Source organism: Ixodes scapularis, unplaced genomic scaffold (assembly GCF_016920785.2).
Source record: "Ixodes scapularis isolate PalLabHiFi unplaced genomic scaffold, ASM1692078v2 PGA_scaffold13__105_contigs__length_92229423, whole genome shotgun sequence".
Taxonomy (NCBI): Eukaryota; Metazoa; Arthropoda; class Arachnida; order Ixodida; family Ixodidae; genus Ixodes; species Ixodes scapularis.
This window is the reverse complement of record NW_024609839.1, coordinates 80,028,803-80,050,053: the sequence shown is the minus strand read 5'-3', so window position 1 is coordinate 80,050,053 and position 21,251 is coordinate 80,028,803. Positions and strand designations below refer to the sequence as shown.

The 21,251-nt window shown below is 48.9% G+C and overlaps 1 protein-coding gene across 1 annotated transcript in view; it reads right to left on the bottom strand.

Moving 5' to 3' along the window:
- LOC8042798 (nuclear pore complex protein Nup98-Nup96) overlaps nt 1–18,973 on the bottom strand; it is a 54,917-nt gene extending 35,944 nt beyond the window's left edge. The window contains exons 1-18 of the mRNA XM_029984238.4: nt 18,856–18,973; nt 18,608–18,677; nt 18,443–18,481; nt 16,853–17,002; nt 15,037–15,276; nt 14,041–14,195; nt 13,227–13,398; nt 12,533–12,702; nt 12,072–12,185; nt 11,306–11,480; nt 10,619–10,852; nt 7,945–8,011; nt 7,278–7,392; nt 6,601–6,738; nt 4,972–5,207; nt 3,385–3,510; nt 794–1,125; nt 94–233 (exon numbers count right to left, since the gene is read on the bottom strand). Coding sequence (XP_029840098.3) covers nt 94–233; nt 794–1,125; nt 3,385–3,510; nt 4,972–5,207; nt 6,601–6,738; nt 7,278–7,392; nt 7,945–8,011; nt 10,619–10,852; nt 11,306–11,480; nt 12,072–12,185; nt 12,533–12,702; nt 13,227–13,398; nt 14,041–14,195; nt 15,037–15,276; nt 16,853–17,002; nt 18,443–18,481; nt 18,608–18,656 — 2,652 coding nt within the window. The 5' untranslated portion in view covers nt 18,657–18,677; nt 18,856–18,973. The remainder of the gene's footprint in view (nt 1–93; nt 234–793; nt 1,126–3,384; nt 3,511–4,971; nt 5,208–6,600; nt 6,739–7,277; nt 7,393–7,944; nt 8,012–10,618; nt 10,853–11,305; nt 11,481–12,071; nt 12,186–12,532; nt 12,703–13,226; nt 13,399–14,040; nt 14,196–15,036; nt 15,277–16,852; nt 17,003–18,442; nt 18,482–18,607; nt 18,678–18,855) is intronic.
- Between the last annotated feature and the right edge of the window lie 2,278 nt (nt 18,974–21,251).

Here is a 21,251-nt window from a genome sequence, read left to right as displayed (position 1 = left end):
TGAAGTCTGACGAGTTAAACGAAACTGTACCACCAATTTCAGCGATTATTAAATGAGCCACCCTCGAAAACGGAACAAACACCCCAGACGTACTGTGATGGGTTCGTGAGTGGTCTTGCTGTTGGGCCAGACACAGTCCAGGGTGACCTGAGCCTTCCTGTTGAGCCCTTCTCCAACCGGCGGCTTGTCGTCGTCTTCTGGGTAGATGATGATCTCCCGCCGGCGGAAATGAACTGGAACGGAAAGAATGACGGGCCACATATAGCAAACGTAAAAAAATTAAAAAAGAAGGCTCATCATCCTTTTCTGCGAACGAGATAGCAGCGGTAGCCGTGGTGAATAGAAGGTTTGATATAAACAATCATTTAAAATACCCGAGTCTGATACAACCGCACTCGACTGTACTGCTTGCAAGCTTTGTACACCCCTAAACCACTTTACCACATTAATACCGAGGCCGGGAGGAGTTCCTCGGTCAATGGTCAAGGCAGGTAAGCGTTCCTCGAGATCTGAGAGTTTGGCCGTGTTCCAAAATTTACTCAATCTCACTCTAAGGTAAAGGCTCTGCACCTTAGCGTTCTAAAACCTACGCACGTCCAGCGTTGCTCCGTCTTGTCACGTGACACAATCCACGAGATTAACTCTGATTGATTCAAGTAAGAATTGGAACCCAGCATTCGAGAACCCCTGGCCTAGAGGCGACCGACTAGATCCCAACGAAAATTATGCGCCGCCAACCCGCCGCCCTCGCAGGCGCGTACGGCCACCGCCCTAATAAAAACTGCCGACTGACCGATCTCGTCGAGGTTCAGCCCGGTCACGTCCGTCCTTCCCGGAAAGAAGGCGTTGCCGTAGCCCTCTCGGGCCACCGTGAACCCGTCCACGACGCAACGGCCGTCGGCTCCTGTCAGTTTCGCCAGCTCCTCGAGGGATGGGACGGTAAAGTAGCCGGGCCGAGTGAGCACAATGCCTGCGGGGTGGGGCGGGCGGGACGGGTCCGGTGGGGCGGCCGCATCCAAGTGGCTGGCCGTCGAGTCGTCGGACGGGTTCGGGGAGAAGGAGAGGACGCGCCGTGGAGAGGAGCTGCCCAGGGAGGAGACCGTGTCGTCCAGGCTCTGGAGGTTGCTGCAAGGGCCGGGCGGAACGGTTACCCAGGTGTACAATGCCTGTAAGGCATCTCTTACTGGCGTGTTTAGAGTCCCACCCCCCCTCCCCCCCCCCTTGCATCGAAAGTGGTCCTAAAGTGGCGAGAAAAAGACGTCGCAAAAGCCGGAGGGACCACTTTTAAAGACTCACTAAACACACCAGCCGGAGACGCACTCAAGAAACCGTATGCACAGTCGCCGACAGATTTTTTTGGACGCTGATAATTCGGACTTGTTTGATATTTTGGACCTAAAAGGGACACCGTAACCTTCCCGACAGAAATAGTGCATATTCACGACCAATGTTTTGGACAGCTTATTTGGGCACACTACCCAGAAAAAAACAATTTCTGGCCAGAGGGCCGAAGGACTGGCTTAGTCCTACAAACTTTGTTGTTACATTTCAACAAACAAGAGATGAGCTCACTAAAGGTTTTAAGTCTCAGTAAGACGAGTGCGCAGGAGATCGGGGAACATTACCCGAAGATCAAGTGAGTCTGTATGCTTCTTCATTACCTTTTACTCCCATAGGACTAAGAACCCAGCAAAATTTTATGACGTGACCTCGGTGTGCAGCGTTTATTTCGCAGCTGCTGCACAAGCATATTCTTGCCAAATTTCAAAAAGCACATGGCAGTTACGGCACTTTGGGAATCTACAAGTAGAATGGGCCACTTTAGCATTTGTGAAATGCAATCTACGGCCACGAACACTGCATGAACTTTTAGGACGGTCGAAGAGCGGCACACACGGTGTATGTCCGACGGCGCATCGGAACTCCGAAGGGACCGCACAAAACTGTTTCTCATCCGACTACAATGTTGCGCAACGGAGGCGTAATTAGATGGCGCCTTTCCAAATGCACAGCATTTATGGAGCTCGCATTTAGGAAATTCGAGAATCCTACAGCACAGACTCTCCGAAAGACTTGGGGCCAGTTCACAGACTTGCGTCTGCTTACGACAGAGTTCTCGTGATCCCTTACGACGAGAGGAGAGAACACAATGGCACACAGGCGCCACCTACGAGCTGACCCTAGAACTGCGCTTCACCAGAGCGAAGGTTCTGCAGTAGTTGAGACATCAAATGTACATACTATTAATGAGAAACGGTCGGTCATAACATTGTCAAAACTTTTTCAAGCAAGTGTGTGAAGCGGCCTTTACCGTAATGTCCCGAGGTAGCCCACCTGTAAGCTAGAACAAATTGGGCGAAAAGGAGGAGTGGACTAACTTTTGGTCTGCGATAAAGAAAACTTTTAAGGACGCTACTTTTATTTCTTGTGACCTGCTAAGCTTGTCCTCACATTAAGGGGCAATGGAGCATAGAAAACTGTCCTTCCCAGTTAGCAATGTCTGCTTATCTCTTGGTCTGGCTTAGCGACACCAGTTGTGTCAAGGTCACCGTTGGGCAGAGCCTTGCAGCTACTAGAGGTGGGCCATCTTTCGGCGTTTTTGAAATGCAATAGCGAATCGTGGCCAAAGAAACAACCGCATCTCCACGTGGTGAATGATGTTGATTGGGGCGGAGCTCTGGTGGTGCTTGTCTGCTTAGACGCTAGGCCGCAGCATGCCGAGCCTTTTGTTCGTTTTCATCCCTGTCACGCTGCAGTCAAATGCTCAAATGCGTATGTAACCACGTTCCATACCACACATTCTCTTTCTGACATGGTTGAAAACGAACGCAAGGCTCGGCATGCTGCGGCTCAGCATCTACGCAGACAAGCACCACCAGAGCTTCGCCCCAATCAACATCATTCACCACGTGGAGATGCGGTTGTTTCTTTTTTTGCCCTACACAAGCACGGGAGCACGTGCTCACGTGCTCACGAGCACGAGCACCCGACGCCGGACATCGGACGGACATGGCTAGCCCCTAATAGGAGTGGGATATCTTTCGGGGGTGGGGCATCTCTCCGGATTATACAGAAGTGATGTGCTCTCCGACTTGGGAAATTTTAAGACTAAAACAATTATACAGATCACAGTTCTGTATCCAAAGATACAAAAAAAAAAAAAAATCTGTGTTGCAATAAAAAAAAAAAACTGAAATATTTTGAAGAATTGGGTAAACGTTGCTAAATAAACGCTTACTTCCCGAGCGTAATAAAAAAAAAAAAAAAAAGATCTGCGATTTTTTAATAAAAAGTTTAGGAGGGACTTTGTTGTTCCTTTTCTTGAAGTGTGGGGCATCTCCCCGTAAAAGTTTGACGCCCACGACAAAAGAAAAAGGAAGTTACCTCTTGGGCAGGTCGGACATGGGGCTCACGACAGAGACTCCCTTGGAGCTCGCAACTTCGTCGAAGTTGAGCTTCTGGGACAAGGTCGGCGGACTGCTCACTCTCTCCGAAGACACGTCCGTCACCCTGCGGCAAGCAAAGAGGATTAGAACATTCCCGCACAGTGGTGTTTCACGCTGCAAAGCAGCCCAGTGTCCCAGCGACACCCCAGAGATTTTCTAGACAAGGAACCTTGTGCTTTCTGCAAGCTCACAATCCTTAGCCTTCGCTCGCATACTTACGACTACTTTAGGCCCACACCCAATGTTATAACATTTAAAACATTAACACACCGCAATACTGGCAGTTTTCAATAGAACGAGAGCAAGCACAGCATCCCTGCCCTATCGCGCAATTCACTAGGATCATTGAGCATAGAAAAGTACTATATCTTTACACTGCACATTTCGTGCTCCCGTTGATTTGTTTAGCAGCATTTATAAGAAAATACTTTAATTTTAAGGGTATCGTGCGACGGCTAGAAGCACGAGCTTACAGCTTTGTTTGTGGCAGTTTCTCCTGCGGAGCAAGGGTTTGAGCAGCCAAGGTGCCTCCTTGGGCAAAGAGCTCGCGCTTGTAGCTCGGTAGTGGTACCACCATTCCGGTATATTTATAAGAGAAAATAATGAGAAGCCAGTATTCAGACAAAGCAATACTCTGTCCAAAAAAAAAAAAAAGCAGAAGAGTACAAAATGCGTGAACGCTCTATACACCTTTTTCGTTTAGCCTCGTACCCACCCACGTTGTCCTTATATCCGGTAAGCGTTCCGAAAAAAAGCAAGCGATTTCAACCCGGAAAAAGAAAGAAAAGTATGGAAAGGACATAACTAGAAGGAATGACGGTTGCAATTAAAATGTTAACATGCTCTACTGGTGAGGCAAGAGGAAAGCAATGTTTTCACGCATACCGGAAGTTCCTGAATTGAAGATGGCGGCGCCCTCGTAGAAAAGGTGTATATGGGCAGAGTTCCTTTTCGAGCGAAAATAAATCGACAATATCAAACTATTATTTATGGCGCATGTGGTGCTCGAAGCATAGGAATGGGGGATCGCAAAAACTTATGCTTGGGGGCCGCTTCGCAGAAAGTCGCGGGTCACATGCGGCCCGCGTGTTTCGAGGCCCCTGCTCTATACGTGCTGGCTCCGTTCGATGGTCGCAGCGCAATATTACTCAGATATACCGGCACGCACCAGGCTTGCACCAAATTTGTGCAGGGATTATGCCAGTGTTCATAAAAATGCCTTTCTTTGTCATGCCTGGTTCGATTCCATGTTCAAGAAAAGGCAGTTTTACGAACACAGGCACAAGTTTGGCATCAAATCGGTTCGAGCCTAAAGTGCCAGCATGCTCGAGCAGTATGGCACTCCTCGAATGCCGGACCAAGGCAGGCACGCGAAGACAAGCAACTTTACAAATACTGGCCTAAGCCCAGCACTGAGCTGGTCGAAGCTTCGGGTGTGCTAGTACGTTAGAGTTCGCCGCTCTCCGAACGTTGGGCCCAGCCTGGCACGCAAGAGCTCCTTTCAATCTCCCGCACAAGTCCTTGCCTCTCTGCCACGGGAACGGTGAGGGGGGCCCGTGCCGTCGCACTGCCGACTTTCGAGGCCGGAGTCGATGAAACGACCGAGGAAGTGGGGGGCGGCGACCCGACCAATCCCAGCAGCCGATCGGGAGTGTCCTTGGGCTTGATCACCAGCTTCTTGATGCTCTGCCGCGGCACAAACATGGCGTCCGCCGCCGAATCCTCCGCCTCGTCGTCCAGACCGTGAAACAGGAAGGAAGTCTGCGTCGAGATCGGCACAAAAGTTGTCAGATTACGTGCCCAAGGAGCACTTAAAAAGACCATGAAACACTTCAGAGTTTAAAAAAAAATGCTTGATTTATCTTCATCCTACAGATGAAGCAAGTATACACAAAATCCGTTTCTGCGACATTCAATTTACCACTCTTTTGAACAGGCCGTCCCCTGAAGCATTTGTTGTAGATTTCTGAACCGTTTTCGTAAGGGTTCCGCTGCACTTCCTTCGAGGATCCCAGCCCTTCTTAAACGCTGTCCGCGTTAAAACCAAAAAGCCGACTACCACTTGACACCCGTAGGTGCGATGGAAAAGCCGTGGAGACACTGCTCGCGACAAAGGGTCGCACAACTTCCACGAGTGGCAACCTGCCTCTGCGAACATTTGCAACGTGTAGAAAAATGTCTCGCAACGTTTCAACCAAGTCCCGCTTCGGAGGTGAGCCTGCAAGGCAGCGAACAAAGCAACTTGGACAGCAATGACGTCACGACTCGACCAGGGTCGTTCGCAGACGCTCCTTCAGTACAAAGAGGTATGCTAAGAAGAAAATGTTTGTATGCTCTATCTCACTAGCTGCGCGTGGCATTGCTAACTTTGCAGGGGCAAGAGCGTTATGCAAGCAGTTGGAGAGGAGGGAAGGAGGAAACCCCACTCTTACCTAGACCCTCTTTTGCAACCCCACATCACTCTTTTACCTCCAAGATTAGCCGGTCACTCAAAAGTTGGACGAAAGCAGCTTTCCCCCCTTTCTCGCCAGCAGCTTCTGCAGTACTGCACCCAACTAGTGAGACAGAACGTAGTGCAACGTTTCCGGATGCACAACCATGAACTCGCAGCTTTAAAGCACTTCCGCACAGAAGACATGCATGCAACCCTAGGCGCTTCGCAGTCTCTGAACTCCTTGTAACAACCGTTCTTTCCCAACACATCAAACGTACCCTTTCGAAGGCAAAGATGTTGGGCATTTCTCCTGCCAAAATCGAGAAGCATCGCCTCACAAAACTGAGTAGACACACACACACACACACAAACACACACCAAAAGTCTCTGCAGCAAACGCTTTAAGCGGGAAGCTTGCTCGTCTGTTACAAGAAGCTCAAACTGAGTCTTTGCCAGCCGCTCAAACGAAGTCGTTGCATCGCCACGATGCCTAGAGCGCGTCCTGGACCTGTGCGTTTACCCCGTCTTCAAACGCGGTCCCTGGATTTCTGCCAGACGACGTTTCAGGTCCACTCTCAAAGCGTGGGCGGGATAGGAGGGCATAACACCGGTCAAAGATGCATTTCAGACACCGCACACATGACTGAGACAGGCAACAAACAGGGAACAGGACGTAAAGAAAGGTACGAAAACGTGGCGACAACGGCTCAGCGTTCTGACCTCTGTGCGGGGTCCGACAATGGCCTTGGGACGGACTTTGGTGGACGGGAGCGGGGACACCTTGTACTGGGACGAAAGTAGGGCCTGCTGGGCCGCCGGATTGGTCGGCTTCAGAAGCTCCTCCCGCTTGTTGGTGTCCTGGGAAAGGAGGTCGCATATATCACTTGCCTTGGCCATTTTTTTTTTCTGCCCGGGCACCTTATTAAAAACCAAAAAAGAAAATAAGAAATTTGAGGCCATAGAAAGCATAACTTGCATTTTTTTATGAAATGTCAGACACCCCATATCACGCCAGAGAAAAATAAAAACCTTTAGGAAGTTTTATTATTTCGCCAAACTGACAAAAAAAAAATTGAAGGAGAGCACTTTCAATTAGTTGCACTTTTCAACACTGCAATGCCCCAAAAGTGCCATTATTACCCAATGGATTACCAGTAAACAGGATATGTCAAACCTCCACCCTGAGATGAAAGGAAAAAGCCTGGTGCTCGTGGTAACCCAAATCTGCCGAAAACCGTAGCAACAACTTCACAGCCATTACCTCAAGAGAATTCATTTTCCTTTTTTAAGTTCTACACAATATCTATTGCAGAGCAGGACGAACTGTGGTGACATGCATTCATACCTGAATAGAGCCATTTTGCAACTAGCTTCAGATGAAGCGCATCTAAGCTCACCTTGATCACATTCCTGAAGAGCGGATTGTCACCATAGGGATTGCTGGTGAGGAGTAACAACTGCTGAACCTGCTGTTGCTGAAGTTGCAGCTGGTTAGCCGCATTCTGGTCCAACCTGAAAGTTTCCCCACAACGGATGTGAAGCGACGGCGTCTTCACGACGGGTCGCAAAAAACGGCACTCGTGCTGCCATCGTGGTCTTCAATGTTGCAGTCCTCGTGTGTCAATGTGTACAAACCATCTGAATCTGAGACAACCATCTCCCGACTCAACCCGTGGCAGAAACTACGCCTTTTCCATCTTTTTACGTGTTACCGACTCCACAGTACACAAACAGCACACGCACCAGCATTCGAGACAAAACGCGACATACACACTGCGCTCAGCACAGTGCGTATGTTTCTTTCGTCCTCAATGCTGGTGTGCGTGCTATTTGTGCACTGTGAAGCCGGCAACATGTTCAACCAACTGTTTTGTCATCGTTTATGGTCCCGCCATTCCGTTATTCTAAAGTTCCGTCATTTTCTCTGCCTGCGCGTGGACTAGCTACAAGACCCCCAACAACATCAAGTGAAAAGCGCGACCCCACTCTACAGCATACAGGGGGAACCATTCGTCCTTCGGAACTTTCGCAAAAAAAAGAAAGGGAAGCCTGGGCAGTTCATACCCTCCCAGCGTGGGCATGGTGTTGCTGAAGTTGAATGGTGTCCCTGTGGTGGTGGTGGGCCCAAACCCTGCACACACAAAGTAAAGAGGCACACGTCAGTTGAAAATTCTGGCCAACTTTCACTTGCATCCGATTGAGCATTTCTTCTCCCTTAAACTGCAATGATGAGGTGCCTTATACGTGAATAATGAAAGTAAAGGGAGCACAATGGCGGGTACAACTCTCCGGCTGGCACCCTTCCTGGGTGTATCCCGTCTATGAGCTCCGACGACTCGTGCCCTAGAAACTTTAATAGCCGGCGACAGGTTAAGGGGTGACATGTATCTTAGGAGGCAAAAAATTCCTAAAGCTTCATTCTTTTGAAAATGGCGATGTCGACCTCCACAGCTCTAGCTTTTCTGAATCTACCAGGTGTCTAATTTTGTGGAGTAATATTATAAATCAACATGGTATAAATCAATTAATAATGTCTATGCACACTGAATGTGTGTCGAGTAGACTCTAAAACATCGTTTTCGCAAAACACTTTGCGACTTGTTGAAAATTTGCAGTAAGGATACTACAGTCGCCGACCAATTATTCGGACTTCGCAGGGACCGAAAAAACGTCCGAATAATTAAGCAGTCCAAAAAATCAGCAGATTGAAAACCTTGCCTTTATTACTTCCAAGTGGGTTTAAAAAAAATGTAAATGGTGTAAAACGGCTTTTGTTTGGGCTAGTTGGTTCTTACTAGACATGATTAAAATAGCGCAAATTTGACAAGGACAAAAAGAAGGCACACTTAGAACAGGACCTTGCTTCAAATTACGCCTGCGTGCCTTGTTCAAATAGTGCCTTGTTTAAAATTACGCCTGCGTGCCTTGTTTTAGGTTACGCCTGCGTTTGCGTTCGGCAACCTTCTGTTAGCTTGAGAATTGCTGCCTTCTTTTCTAGCGTTATGGTCAAGTACTTTCTGCGCTTATTAACGACACATCGCGACGGCAGAAGAACAGATGGGGCCATGACGTCCAAGACAGCTTTGTCCGAACGAGATTAGAGGTGCAAATTCACGAGCGCAAAATGGCGACTGGCGACGTGAAAGTGGGGCTACAGGGGCTTAGAGGGGGTAGTGTAACGAACGAAACCGGAGAAGCGGCACAGCGTTGGAAGATGGCCGCGGGTGGCGCTGGCGCTTGCAGCACCGTTGTTCCGGCTATGGCTCCGGCTCGGCCGCTTGGCCAGCTCCGGCCGATTCGCAGCTGTCGACTACACTGTCGTCTGCTAGTTTCACATTTTTCTACACCTTCAAACACAAATCATGTCATTGGAGGTTCGCTGGAAACAAATAATTGTTTTTGAGATATTTATATTAGTTATGAAGCGTGTTAGGGTGCCTCTATCTGCTGGCCAATTGAGGCACCCAACGGAGCTGCGGATCGAAGCGCCACCTACATCGTCTTCCAAGGAGCGGCCGTTCCCGATGCATGGTGGAGGCTACACGATAACCGCACTACCCCCTTTAAGCCACTGTAATGGGCCTAGTTTCCTTTCCTTGCAATCTCCCGGGGTGGCGGTCCCATCACCCGAGTCTAGTTTCCTCCGGCTCTTTGGGGGCGGCGATAGTCGTCCACGCGAATGTATATAAAAAACCAGAAAGGCAAGTTGTCGTAATGGGAAGGCTGTATGTACCGGACTCCCGAAGAGCAACGGTGGGAACAGCAACAAAAATGTCAGCAGCGGCGGCGGCGGGTGGCACGTGTGCGTGCGTACATTTTGCCACGATGACCAACCGATCAAGATAATAAATGTGATCGTACCTTTGTTCAAACTTCTGTCACGTCTGTGCCGTGTGCTAAACAGCTTCTCTGGTCATCTACCTTCACAGAGTGAGATGGCTCCCAATATTTTTATATTTATCTTTTCTTTTATTATTTGTCAGCCACACAGTGAGCATCGAACTTCAATGTGTGATAAAACCACCAATAATAAGTTAATCTTAAACGCTTCCAACACTGCGTTCCGTAGAATTCCCAGTATCTAGCCATATCTTAAAGAAGAAATTTCGTTGAGTAGTCTTTTCCCTATTGTTCCTCCAAACAAAGGCAGGAGAGTTTTAATCACATTGAGGACAATTCTACAGACTGAGAAAATTGCCAGATATATAAAGTCAGCACAAAAAACATAATAAGCTTGTGCAGTTTCATTGGGTTTGAGCGTTAAATAAGAAAAAAAGAAAAAAGCTCCAACACCAGTGTCTCACCTCAGGAGATCACAGGAAGCCCGTCCCACCTGTTTCCACTTTAGCAGAGTGAACGCTGGAGAAGAAAAGATGTCCCCTCCAGTGTTCACTCTGCTAAAGTGGGAAGAGGTGGGAAGAGTTTCCCCTGAATTCTTAACCTGTCACCGACAATACGTCCATAGCATTTGTAGGGCCAGCTCTTGGGGTTTTCGCATCTGTACTGGAATCTAGCCTCGACGACATCAACGTCACGCAACACTGTGACGGCTTTATGTATTAAAGAAAAACCTTCAAACTGCTCTTCACAGGCCTCCTTACTGCGCCCACAAAAGGAGGAGTGCAAGGAGGCCCTAGAAACGACATGTATTTAAGACACATTTGGGAAACTCCGCAGACATGGCCGTTTATCCTCCGGGACGAGCGTCGCCGACATTTACGGATTTGGATCGACTCACCGAACGATGTGCCAGTCGTGCCGGTACCGAACCCAAATCCCGTCGTCTTGGCAGCCGTGTTCGCTCCAAAAAGCCCGGTGCCGGTGGACGCAGTTCCCAGGGGCGTAGCTCCGAAGCCGGTCGTTCCGAAGCCAGTCGTCCCGAAGGCTGGCGTCGTCCCGGTGCCAAACGAAAGGGTCGTCTTGGGGGCGCCAAACAAACCCGTCCCGGTGGCCGGCGTGGTCGAAAAGCCGCCTGTGCGCGTTCAGAGACGGAGCAACAGAGCTATGTTTCCAAGAAAATTCAGTGTGATGAAGCAGTTCCTCACTCTGGAAGCGCACAAAGACAATCTTCGTGGAAATAAACAACTGGATGGATGGTATCAGTTGTACCCTTTCTATTGGAAACTTACTCCACCTAGCCGGATAAACGTTTACACTCCTCCACTTTAAAATTTGCTCTTGAGTCAGTTGCTCAATAAACCATGTATACTACCAATGTTATGTGCTGTCACGCTTCCCTACACCTTTTCCACCAGCTTCTAACCTCCTCTTTGTGCTGCTGAATAGATGATTAAGGTTTTAGTAGCGTACAGCCAATTCAAAGTTATTTACAATGGACTAATGCAAGAAAATAAGGCGAAGAAATACCAGCTTAAAATAAGCCAGCCCCAAGACAACCGTACTTCCCGACGAGAAAGGCACCTACCGAAGCCGGTGGTGCCTGTGCCGAAGGGCGTCGGAGCAGTGGACTGGAAGCTGAACGCCGGCTGTTTGGCGCCGAACAGCGACGTCCCCGTGTTGGCCGTAGAGCCGAAGGAAAACGCACTCGGAGCCGAAGTGGTGGCTACACCAAATGGCTGCTTGACCCCAAACGCGTTAGCCTGCAAGAAAGAGAGATGCAGCATTCATTTATTTACTCGTTTAGAGGTAGAGGGTTTGATAGAGAAAACAAAGCCCAAGTTTTTGACCCAGATGTGTAAACTACCATATGCTACGGACTGAAGATGCTTGGAAGTTAAATTTTATGCGGTGCAGACTACATACAGGTGAGCACTATACATTACAATAATCTGCAAGGTTGTTCACTATGACAAGACACAATGGACTTTGTGAACGCAAGCATATTTGCCACAATTAATGCACGACACAACCTTTGTGAGCAAATAAAAAAGGCATTTGTCAAGATGGGTTGTGTACAAGGACGCTTGACGTGGGGTCTTGGCACCAGATGCGGTGTCTGCACCAGGTTTAGACCATGTACCAGATACAAACTCTTGAAAACAAAAATTTCGAGACGAAATGTGCCCTGGCGGACTGCACGCCGGGTTCGGGCTGTATAGTTCGGAAAATATGGTATGCATAGCAGAAAGCTAAACTTCTTAAAAGGGACGCTTATTGGTGGTGTTGAAAGAATCCAAAAGGTACCACCAGAAAGCTGTAGTTGATTGGAAACAGGGCAACGAGACACTTACCTGCGTCGTCGCTCCAAAGGTGGATCCAAAGCCGGTTCCAAATCCGGTGGAGGCTTGGGTGGTGGCGGCAGTCTGGCCAAACAGTCCTGTAGCTGCAGGCTGTCCGAACAGAGACTGCACCGGAACACAGACAACGTTTATAAAACAACCTTCGTTCCACACCAGAGTTTTTTACAAAATAAAGATTTCTGACGAATGTAAATCCAAGAATCCCAGGTTAACTTTAAGCCCTTTAAAATCTATTTTAGCAGATCTGAGTCACCCATTGATGTAATACTATGAGTTGAAGAAGGTATCACGTGATACAGTGTCATGTCACTCGCACCCCATGTAATGGAGTCATGCGACGTCACAGTGTCGCAAAACATGTAAGAACTGAGAATTGCCACCTATAAACGCTATTCATTTAAAATGCATCCTCACAAAAGGGTAATAAGAGCGAGACACGAACAAGGCCTCACCTTCTGCTGGGGCTGCCCAAACACCGAAGTGCCGGTGCCAAAGGCCGTGCCCGTGCCAAAGGCAGTGCTGGTCGGCTGTGCGGGCAGTCCGAAGCCCGTCGTTTTGCCAAACACATTCTGCGTCTGCGTGTTCTGGCCAAAGATGGAGCCACCCGTCGACGTAAACGTGCCTGCAACAAACCGAAACGTCAGCAAAACCAAAGGAATCCAGATTTTGCAGGAAATCGGGAGTTCACCTACAGCCGTGAAAAAATCTTGAGTGAAAAGAACGAAAAATATCTTCTGTCCTGACTTTCTCAAAACGTACCACCACGTTCGTCGTAATCGAAGTGGGTATCAGTGTTTACAGCTTGGGCTAAACTTCCCAACACTAAAAATCAAAGAAATAATCGGGTAGAGTGGTGAACACCACACACCAAAGCAAGCAGAAATCCAGCAGTATGCAAGGTAAGATATGTGCACTCCTCCGTTTGGTTGTCCGACATCTCCCGATCACATAGCGTCAAAAAGGTAGTGTTATCATGCCCACTTTTAGCATCGCTACTAAGCTTACATAGGCACGAAACACTTAGCAATAAAGTTAATAAAGCATAAATGCCAAACAATTGACTGGATTTTTGTTAGTTATTTCCCTGACGATACATAGAAGGAACGCTTGTCAAGCATCGGCCCGAAACGATTTCCAAGGTCTCACCCGTGTTTGAGGTGCCAAAGAGCGACTTGTTCTGGTTGGCGCCGAAGTTGAACGCCGACTGCTGGGACACTGGGGCGCTGAAGATGGAGCTCTGCTGGGTGGTCGCGCCAAAGCCCACCATGCCTGCCTGACCCCCCTTGCGGTTGGCAGCGTAGTCCTCCAGTCGAAGCTCCTGCAAATCCGTCCCCAGAGGCCGCTACTTATCGGCAGTGGAAAGGCATCGCCATATACAGCAACACCACACAGCTCCTCCTGTTCTAAAGGCTGACAAACACCCAATGTCTTTCTCCACGGTTCTCTTTCCCCCTCTCCTTCCTTCCCTTCAACTGATGCTGTTGCAGTTTGGGAGAGAAGGACAAGAAGATGATGTTCTGCACTGCAGAATACCGAGACTGCAGACGTTCTAGGGGGGGATGCCGCTCCGAGAGGGTTTTCTGTTTTATTGATTGCTCTATGAACACTTGGACCAATTACAGTAAGCTTGCTTATAACAATTCATTATTATGTAAGCAACCCAGTTCGAAAATGCAACTTCCCGAGCTTTAAATAGAGTGTGAGAAAGCTGAGGCGATAATGTTTTGTTCCGTCGCGGACAGGTTTTTCGCCCTCCATTTGTGGAGGGCGAAAAACCAGATCTTGCGATTTCTGATAAAGCTTTAGATAAATGGCAACAATGATTTTATTCGCCCTTTTGGACATGTCCACCAAACTCAGTTCGTGAACAATTGAATCTCTGAATGGAACGCGACTAAGTCAAACTGGAACAGACGGTAGCCCATTACACGCTGCGGAGACAAGAAAAAGAGTGTCGCACCTCCAGGCTCTTGTTTTCGTACTCCTTCATGCAGGTGATACACTGGTGAGAGGTGTTGATGGTGCTCGACACCCCGTTCTTCATCATGGTGTCCGTCCCCGTGAGTGCCTTGAACTTGATAGTCGTGCCCGACGTGGCAGGACCCGCTCCGAATGCTGCCGAAAGGTTCCGAAAAATGGGAAATTAAAACGGACCAAGGAGCAATTGCTCAGCTGGTACACAAAATTACTGTTATCAAGCAACGCCCTAACAGTGTTCTAGGAAGTGATGCAGTGGCTCCAAAAAAGGGGTGCATGAATGAAAAAGACAAGAAGTCTTTCACAGATTCTCAATTGTATTGCCACATTTCACATAGGACATTGTTCCACGGCAAGTGCTGCTCGTTAAAAGCCCCATCAAGCGCTGTTACACCGTCATTACATACAACAAACCGTCTACTGCCAGACAACTTGTTCCGTGCTCCCAAGATCTTGTACTGATGTGAAACAAAATATACACTTTCAAAATTCTGCCTGTCAACTTCGATCACTATAGTCGTCCCAGTGGACGGCACAAGTGCCTAACTAATGGCAGGCTTCTCGAGGCCGATAAAGGAAGAAAGTATAGATACGACCAAGCGGATGACATGCGAGGCCTGTACATTCGAAACTTGGGTACAACATGGCACAAAAATTAGATTTAACAATTGCAAAAACTTTTTTTTTGTGTGTGTGGTTTAGTCAATCTTTTGTCCCACGTTTTGCTCCTACGCTTTTCGATGACAGAAATCTAATCGAGGTGCTCACGGATCCTATCGAAATTGAAACAAATCAATAAAAAATTACGAAGGGATCGAAGAACCAATCCTCGTCTGCGTCGACGTGCAAAGGCAACCGTGCCCGACGAAATACGGTTTCGTGGCCGCCATTAGTTCTGTCGAAAGCGAAACCAGTTCTGAAGCCACCAGGTGGCACCACATTTCGAAACGGGACCACCCGAACTCAAACAGAGACTCACCGGACGTTCCGAAGAGTCCGCTCCCGGCCGTGGGTGTAGCCGTCTGGCCAAAGAGCCCCGTGCTCTGGGGCTGTCCGAAGAGTCCGCCCCCCGTCGGCGTCGCGGTGGCGCCAAACGAGCCGAACTGCGGCCGCGGCTGGCCGAAGGCCGTCGACGTGGCCCCGAACATGCCCGTGCCGGGAGCCTGCTGCGGCGTGCTGGCGCCAAACATGGACGTGCTCGTCTGCGGCGCCCCAAAGCCTGGTCGGAGAAACAAAGGTGACGACACTCGGCGGTTTCGTCGGCAGAACTGGCCGACCAAACGCGGCAACGTCGGTATGGTGCCTGGAACGCCTTCCCATCCGTCTGCTTTTGCCACAGTCGCACTGCTTATACACTGAACAAAAAGCACCGTGTTCGCTTCCAACGTGACAGAATTATCTGCACACATACCTCAAGCATTTTTGAAGTGCATTTGTTCCGTGAACATCTCCGCTTCAAACATATCTAAAGACAGTTTTAATGCAGAATGTGTTATATGGCTGGCATCTAACTGTATCCGGTTAGGCACCAGACACGAAAGTCGATGGGCCGACTGAATGCGGACGCAGCGCCCGTCTCCTCACCGATTGGTCGCTAGTGCCAGTTGAACCTCTTCCACGAGGACCTCCGCATTACTTCCGGCGGGGGTAAAACATCACGTGTCCAGACGTGCGGCAATGCCTTGCTCCATGGAACGGGCACGCCCAAAGCTTCCCCCGGGGAAAGAGCGCGAGAGCAAGCGACAGAAAAGCAGAAATACTAAAGCACACTTTTTGCCGCAACGGATGGAGGTAGTTCCGAGCGTACGGTTCTCTTTTGCTGCGAGCTGGTGCTAGGGCCATGCTCGGCACTGCCGCATTCGTACTGTTCCGATTTCTCCACGCTTCGTCTGCTGCACCTCGTACTCGCACGGGCTCCGAAAAAGCCGCATTCACACTGCAACCGCAGGCGACGGCACCCACGTTCGCGGAGCGCTCACCTCGCACGACACGGGGCCGCTTCGCGCCAACCGATCTTCGCACGTGTACAGTTTCTCCCCACTAACACGTTGCATTCTGCGTTGCGACTGCCTCTGCCATGCTAGTACGACAAAGGAGCAACCTTTTTTGTACGACAAACGTGACACGATTGTCGTACAGGGACGAAGCACGCCTCGGGCAGCGTCTGGAGAATGTCTTTTGTAGGATAGACTAAAAGTGTGACTGCAGATTTAACATCCTATCCCACCCCATACAACAAAAACTGGCCCGAATGGCAACGAATTTCGTCGGAGCAGCCGGCGTCTCATGCTGACAGACATCACAATCCTGCTGGTTGCTTGCAGAATTCCTGGCGAAAAAGGCGAGCAGACGCCAAGGGCTGCCACCGGAGCAGCGTCCCACCTCGTGTGTGCTACGGTTTCCGTCGAGCGTCTGTCTGCAGAGCGACCTATGACAGAACAGACGTCTGCCGGCGTCGCACGCACCAAAGCTGCAGTGGCACCGTTAGGATAATACAAAGTCCCGATCCGCCAGGAATCCAAACTTATTATTATCATCCCTTAATTTAACGAATCGCGATTACGAATCGTGATTAGTCCCAATAGGATGCTGGACACCTGCCACACCCCGCGTCTTTTAAGCTACTGCGATTATAAATATGCTTGTTGCGGAGTCGAGGGGCGTTAATCGAGGGACCAAAGGCGAAGACATGTTTCGGGCACCGCAACCAAACACGCACGTCTGGTTCGACGTCATTCGGTCTGTTTTATTTTTTTTACGTCAACCAAACAAGGGAGAGGAAACGGGTTCCTCACCGAAGCCGGGGGTTGCCGAAGTGGCAGGCTGCCCAAATGTCGAAGTGGTCGTTCCAAAGAGGCTAGTGTTCTGGGCGGCGTTTCCGAACAGGCCCCCGCTGGTGCTGGGAGCAGTGGCCCCAAATGCCGACCCTCCAAACACGCTGCTCGCTACAAGGCGTTGAACGGAACAAACAAAGATTAAAGCACCACGAAGAACGCAAACGAATCGAGGATAGGAAAGCTGGGAAACAATTGAGACACACAAAAGGACACAGTTCTGAAATTTCTGCCTCGGCCTGAAACAATGAGGCACATGCGACTTATGTGCCTTACTCGACTTTCAAAGGGACGTGCAATGGTACGGGTTGAAACCCTTTTGAAAAGTCTACTGGCACTAGTGTGACCCAAGTATACTTGTACGCAATGCCACAGAACCGAATCTTTTTGTTGCAATGTAATTTCTACGACAAAACCATTTTTTTTTTTTTATATGCAAAACCCGACAAGACATGGTTATGGAAATTACCCTTTGGCGACGAAAGTCACCATGGCGCTCATAGATTGAACACAAGCACTGTGCAAGCGCCCAATTTGTGCTCACAACAATCAAGGCCCGGACGAGCGTTCAGCTAGAGTCTCATGTCCAATCGCTGCCATGAACGACAGAAATAACCAAACTCTAACAATGTACGGAACTCGGCACATGCCCAGCGCTTTGACAACGCCAATGCGTGGCTATGATGAACATAGGAGGCGTTCAATCGACACCAGATTAGGTGGCTGCTTGCCCTGGCTGCGAGCTGACAGAGTAAACACTGCCCATTCTTCTCTATTTCTGTATCTGCCAATGAGTGGAGAGAAATAACTAATGCACTTGTCATAAGCTATGAACGTCAAGGGCTAATTCTAAGTGATATCTACTGAAAGCGCAAAAATCTTTGCACCCTGATTTAAAATTTTTAAACTTGTTTCTAAACTGTTTGTGGACACTCTTAATAGTTACGAAGCAATGCGACGAGAGCCACTACACATTCTTGTATAAAGTCTGACAAGGATTAGAGGTCGGGAATTTCCAAGGAATAAAAACCAATGGGCCACCTGTCCGCTCCGGTGTGAGCATAACGGACTTAAACTTAAAGGCGGCTAATACAAAGTGACTCATTGTTTGTCAACACAAGATGACTCATTGTTTTGCAACATGGAGGCAATAGGAAAGTCCGCATGGCGACCTTGCAAGGGCTCTCGCAATGTGCATTCCACACCACCGACATAGCTGGCTCTACCAGCCCCCAAATGTGAGCTTGTTCTGAGCACGCCCCTATGCTCCGTTAACCCCTAAAATGAGACTAGAAGCTCCGCCCCTTTAGCGCGAGCTCGCTGGCTTGCGCAGTGCTTTGGTTACGCGTGCTTGCGCGTTCACAGTTGTGTTAGCAAGGGCAGAAAGCTCGCGCTGAAGGCGGAGTTTTTAGTCTCAGCTTAAGCGTGAAGGGAGTATAAACTACGCACCAAAAACAGCGTCCGGTGAACTGAATAACCTTTGCAAACACCGAGCTACCACGTTTACCAAATTATGACAGGGAAGGAAGGAGCTATGAAAGCTGGACTTACTTTGCCCAAACGGCGCTGGCTGTGTTGTCCCGAAGGCACCTTTAAAAAGAAAGAAATGCAACCCTGATTTAAGAACATACACCAGAAATAACGGGTCGATTTTCCGGACTGTTTAGAATACACAGGTAATACGGAGGACCGTCAAGACCCCCGTCTGAAACATACTTGTGCCGAAGGCACTACCCGTGCCAAACCCTTTTTGGTTCCCGAACATGGTGAAGGGCTTGCGTCAGTTCTGTAAGAAAATATTTAACAATTAGATGTTTCGAGGGAGCCACGCAGAACAGTCCAAGCTGAGATGTGCCAAACCGCGAATGGCTCCGAACGCCGAAAAGTGGGGCATACAAACGTCGTCTGGAACATGCATTTGACTATGAGATGAGCGTTCTATGCCCTTGGAAAATTCTACTTACGGACTGGCGCTTCAACGCCAGGAAACTTGGTGCAGAACCGTGTGTCAGCAGTATCAACGCATTGAAGCCCGCTGAGGAGGGAAAAAGAACGGTCGGTCCACAAGGCGCTCCATTTACGCATCCCATGAGCCTCGAGCAACGTTGGTGGTTGCCTGTAGTTGCCTCGAGGAGGCGCTGCCATGAGTTTTTTTGTGATGACAACAGTGGATGCACGGCCGGTCTCGACGCGCGCGTGGATGACAACTATACTTCGTTTCAGCTTCGGTCCGAGCGCGGCCGATGTTATGATTCAAAGGGCCAATCAAACAGCAAAAGAGGCACAACGTCATGGCGTGCTCTCTGCAGTTGATAGGACCAGCCGGTATTCGCCGTCTCTCTGTGCGTGCTCCTCCGCCAGCTAGTCCTATCAAGCGCAGAGAGCACGCCATGACGTTGCGCTCTTTACGCTGTTTGATTGGCCCTTTTGCTCGTAACATCGGCCACGCTCGGACCGAAGCTGAAACGAAGTATAGGGGTGTCGCGAACCGGCCGCGGTTCGAGGTCGACCAGGTTCGACTTTTTCGAACTTTTAGTGGAAAGTTCGTCGAACCTTGTATTGAGGTTCGACTCGTGTGCGCATGCGCGACAGGCTGGCCAGTTGGCTTCGGATTGGATGGTAATGGCTGAGAGATGAATGAAGTGCAGCGCTGATCGGCTATTTTAGTCAATACAGTACTAAAATTTAATTTATTAACTTCTTCAGTGAATAGAATTAGTTTCTTTTAATTGCAGTCGTTCACACAATAAAATAACCTTTTGCATAAAAAAAAAATTCTCCAAACCTAGACATGCTTGTATCAAGGTCTGGCCACACTGTCCACAAAGTCGAACCGGTCGAAACTGGTGAAATGTTCGAAGGTTCGTCGACCGGTTCGACCCAGTCGAACACCGAAAGCTCGACCTAAAAATCTGGTTCGACAAAAGTTCGCCCTAGAACATAGAGATCATACATACATACTAACTAACTCTAGAGGAAAAGGTTCGCCATTTTCCATGCATTCTGGCTACCGCAAGCGGCGGAGCATGCAGGCTAGGGGTGTCGCGAACTTTTGTCGAACCGGATTTTTAGTAGAGTCGATTGTTGGGCTCGTTGGGCTAGTTGTATACTGTACGGTATCACCTTTTCTGTACGGTATCACCTTTTCTGAAAGACATGTGTGTTGGATGTACCACCCTAGACTAGAGCCCAGAAACCCCTGTTGCCGTACAATTCAGCTCATTCAAAACTGGTAAAAAGGAGTATTGCCAATATGTGCGTATTGAACGCCCTCAAAAAATCATGCCACCATGTGATGTCAGAAGGCCTGGGCACGCAGTATAGGCGGTTGTTGGCAGCTGGCTTCCCGAAGAATGTAGTGGTCTCAGTTGCAGAGATCGTATTCAAAAGATTGCGTAGTGAAGATCGCCCTTGCCCAATGGTTCTCAGAGATAAACAGAAGGTCGCGGTGATACCGTACATTCACAAAACGGCGCATGGCTTGAAAAAGGTGGCCAATAGATCAAACGTGAAAGTAGTGTTTTCCGCACCAAACAAACTTAGTAGATTATGTAGGATGACAGATCCTTTTTGTAAGGCCCCTTCTGGCTGCGCGGTAAAACACAGGGATCCCTTCGTTGAATGTGCGGAGGGAGTAGTATATCAGATCCCCTTATCATGCGGAAACAAGTATATAGGTCAGACAGGTAGGTGTGTTAATGATAGGCTGAGGGAGCACAAACTTAAAGTAGGAAATTATCGGGACGGTCATCTGTCTGATCATTGTGAAAGATGCAAGTGTATGCCGTTGTTTTCCGGGAGCAAGATTCTGGCACGGCACAAGGAAAAAACTGTAAGGGAGATAATCGAGGCAGATGAGATTAGGAAGGGTGGTGCAGCATGTGTCAGCGTGGCCTCAATTGATTTACTGGACAAGGAGCGTGCGTTCCTCAATGATGCGGCCTGGCACCGGGTTGGCTAGTGGTGGAGCAAAATCAGAAACTCGGATGGTATAAAAGTGTCGTTTCACGTAATAAAATCAGTTGTTAGTAGCGCACTGTGCTGTCTGTTTCTCGCCTCTTTGTCCCTGTATTTTGAGCGCTAAAATTAATGTATTCCAAAATCCGGATTTTTAGGTCGAACTTTCGGGGTTCGACTGGGTCGAACCGGTTCGACGAACCTTCGAACTTTTCACCAAATTCGACAGGTTCGACTTAGCGGACAGTGTGGCCAGACCTTGATAGACGCAAGTCTAGGTTTGGAGAATTTATTTTTATGCAAATGGTTATTTTATTTTATGAACAGTTGGAATTAAAAGAAACCACTTTTAATAACTAAAGACGTTAATAACTTAATTTTTTTTGTACTGTATTAACTGAAA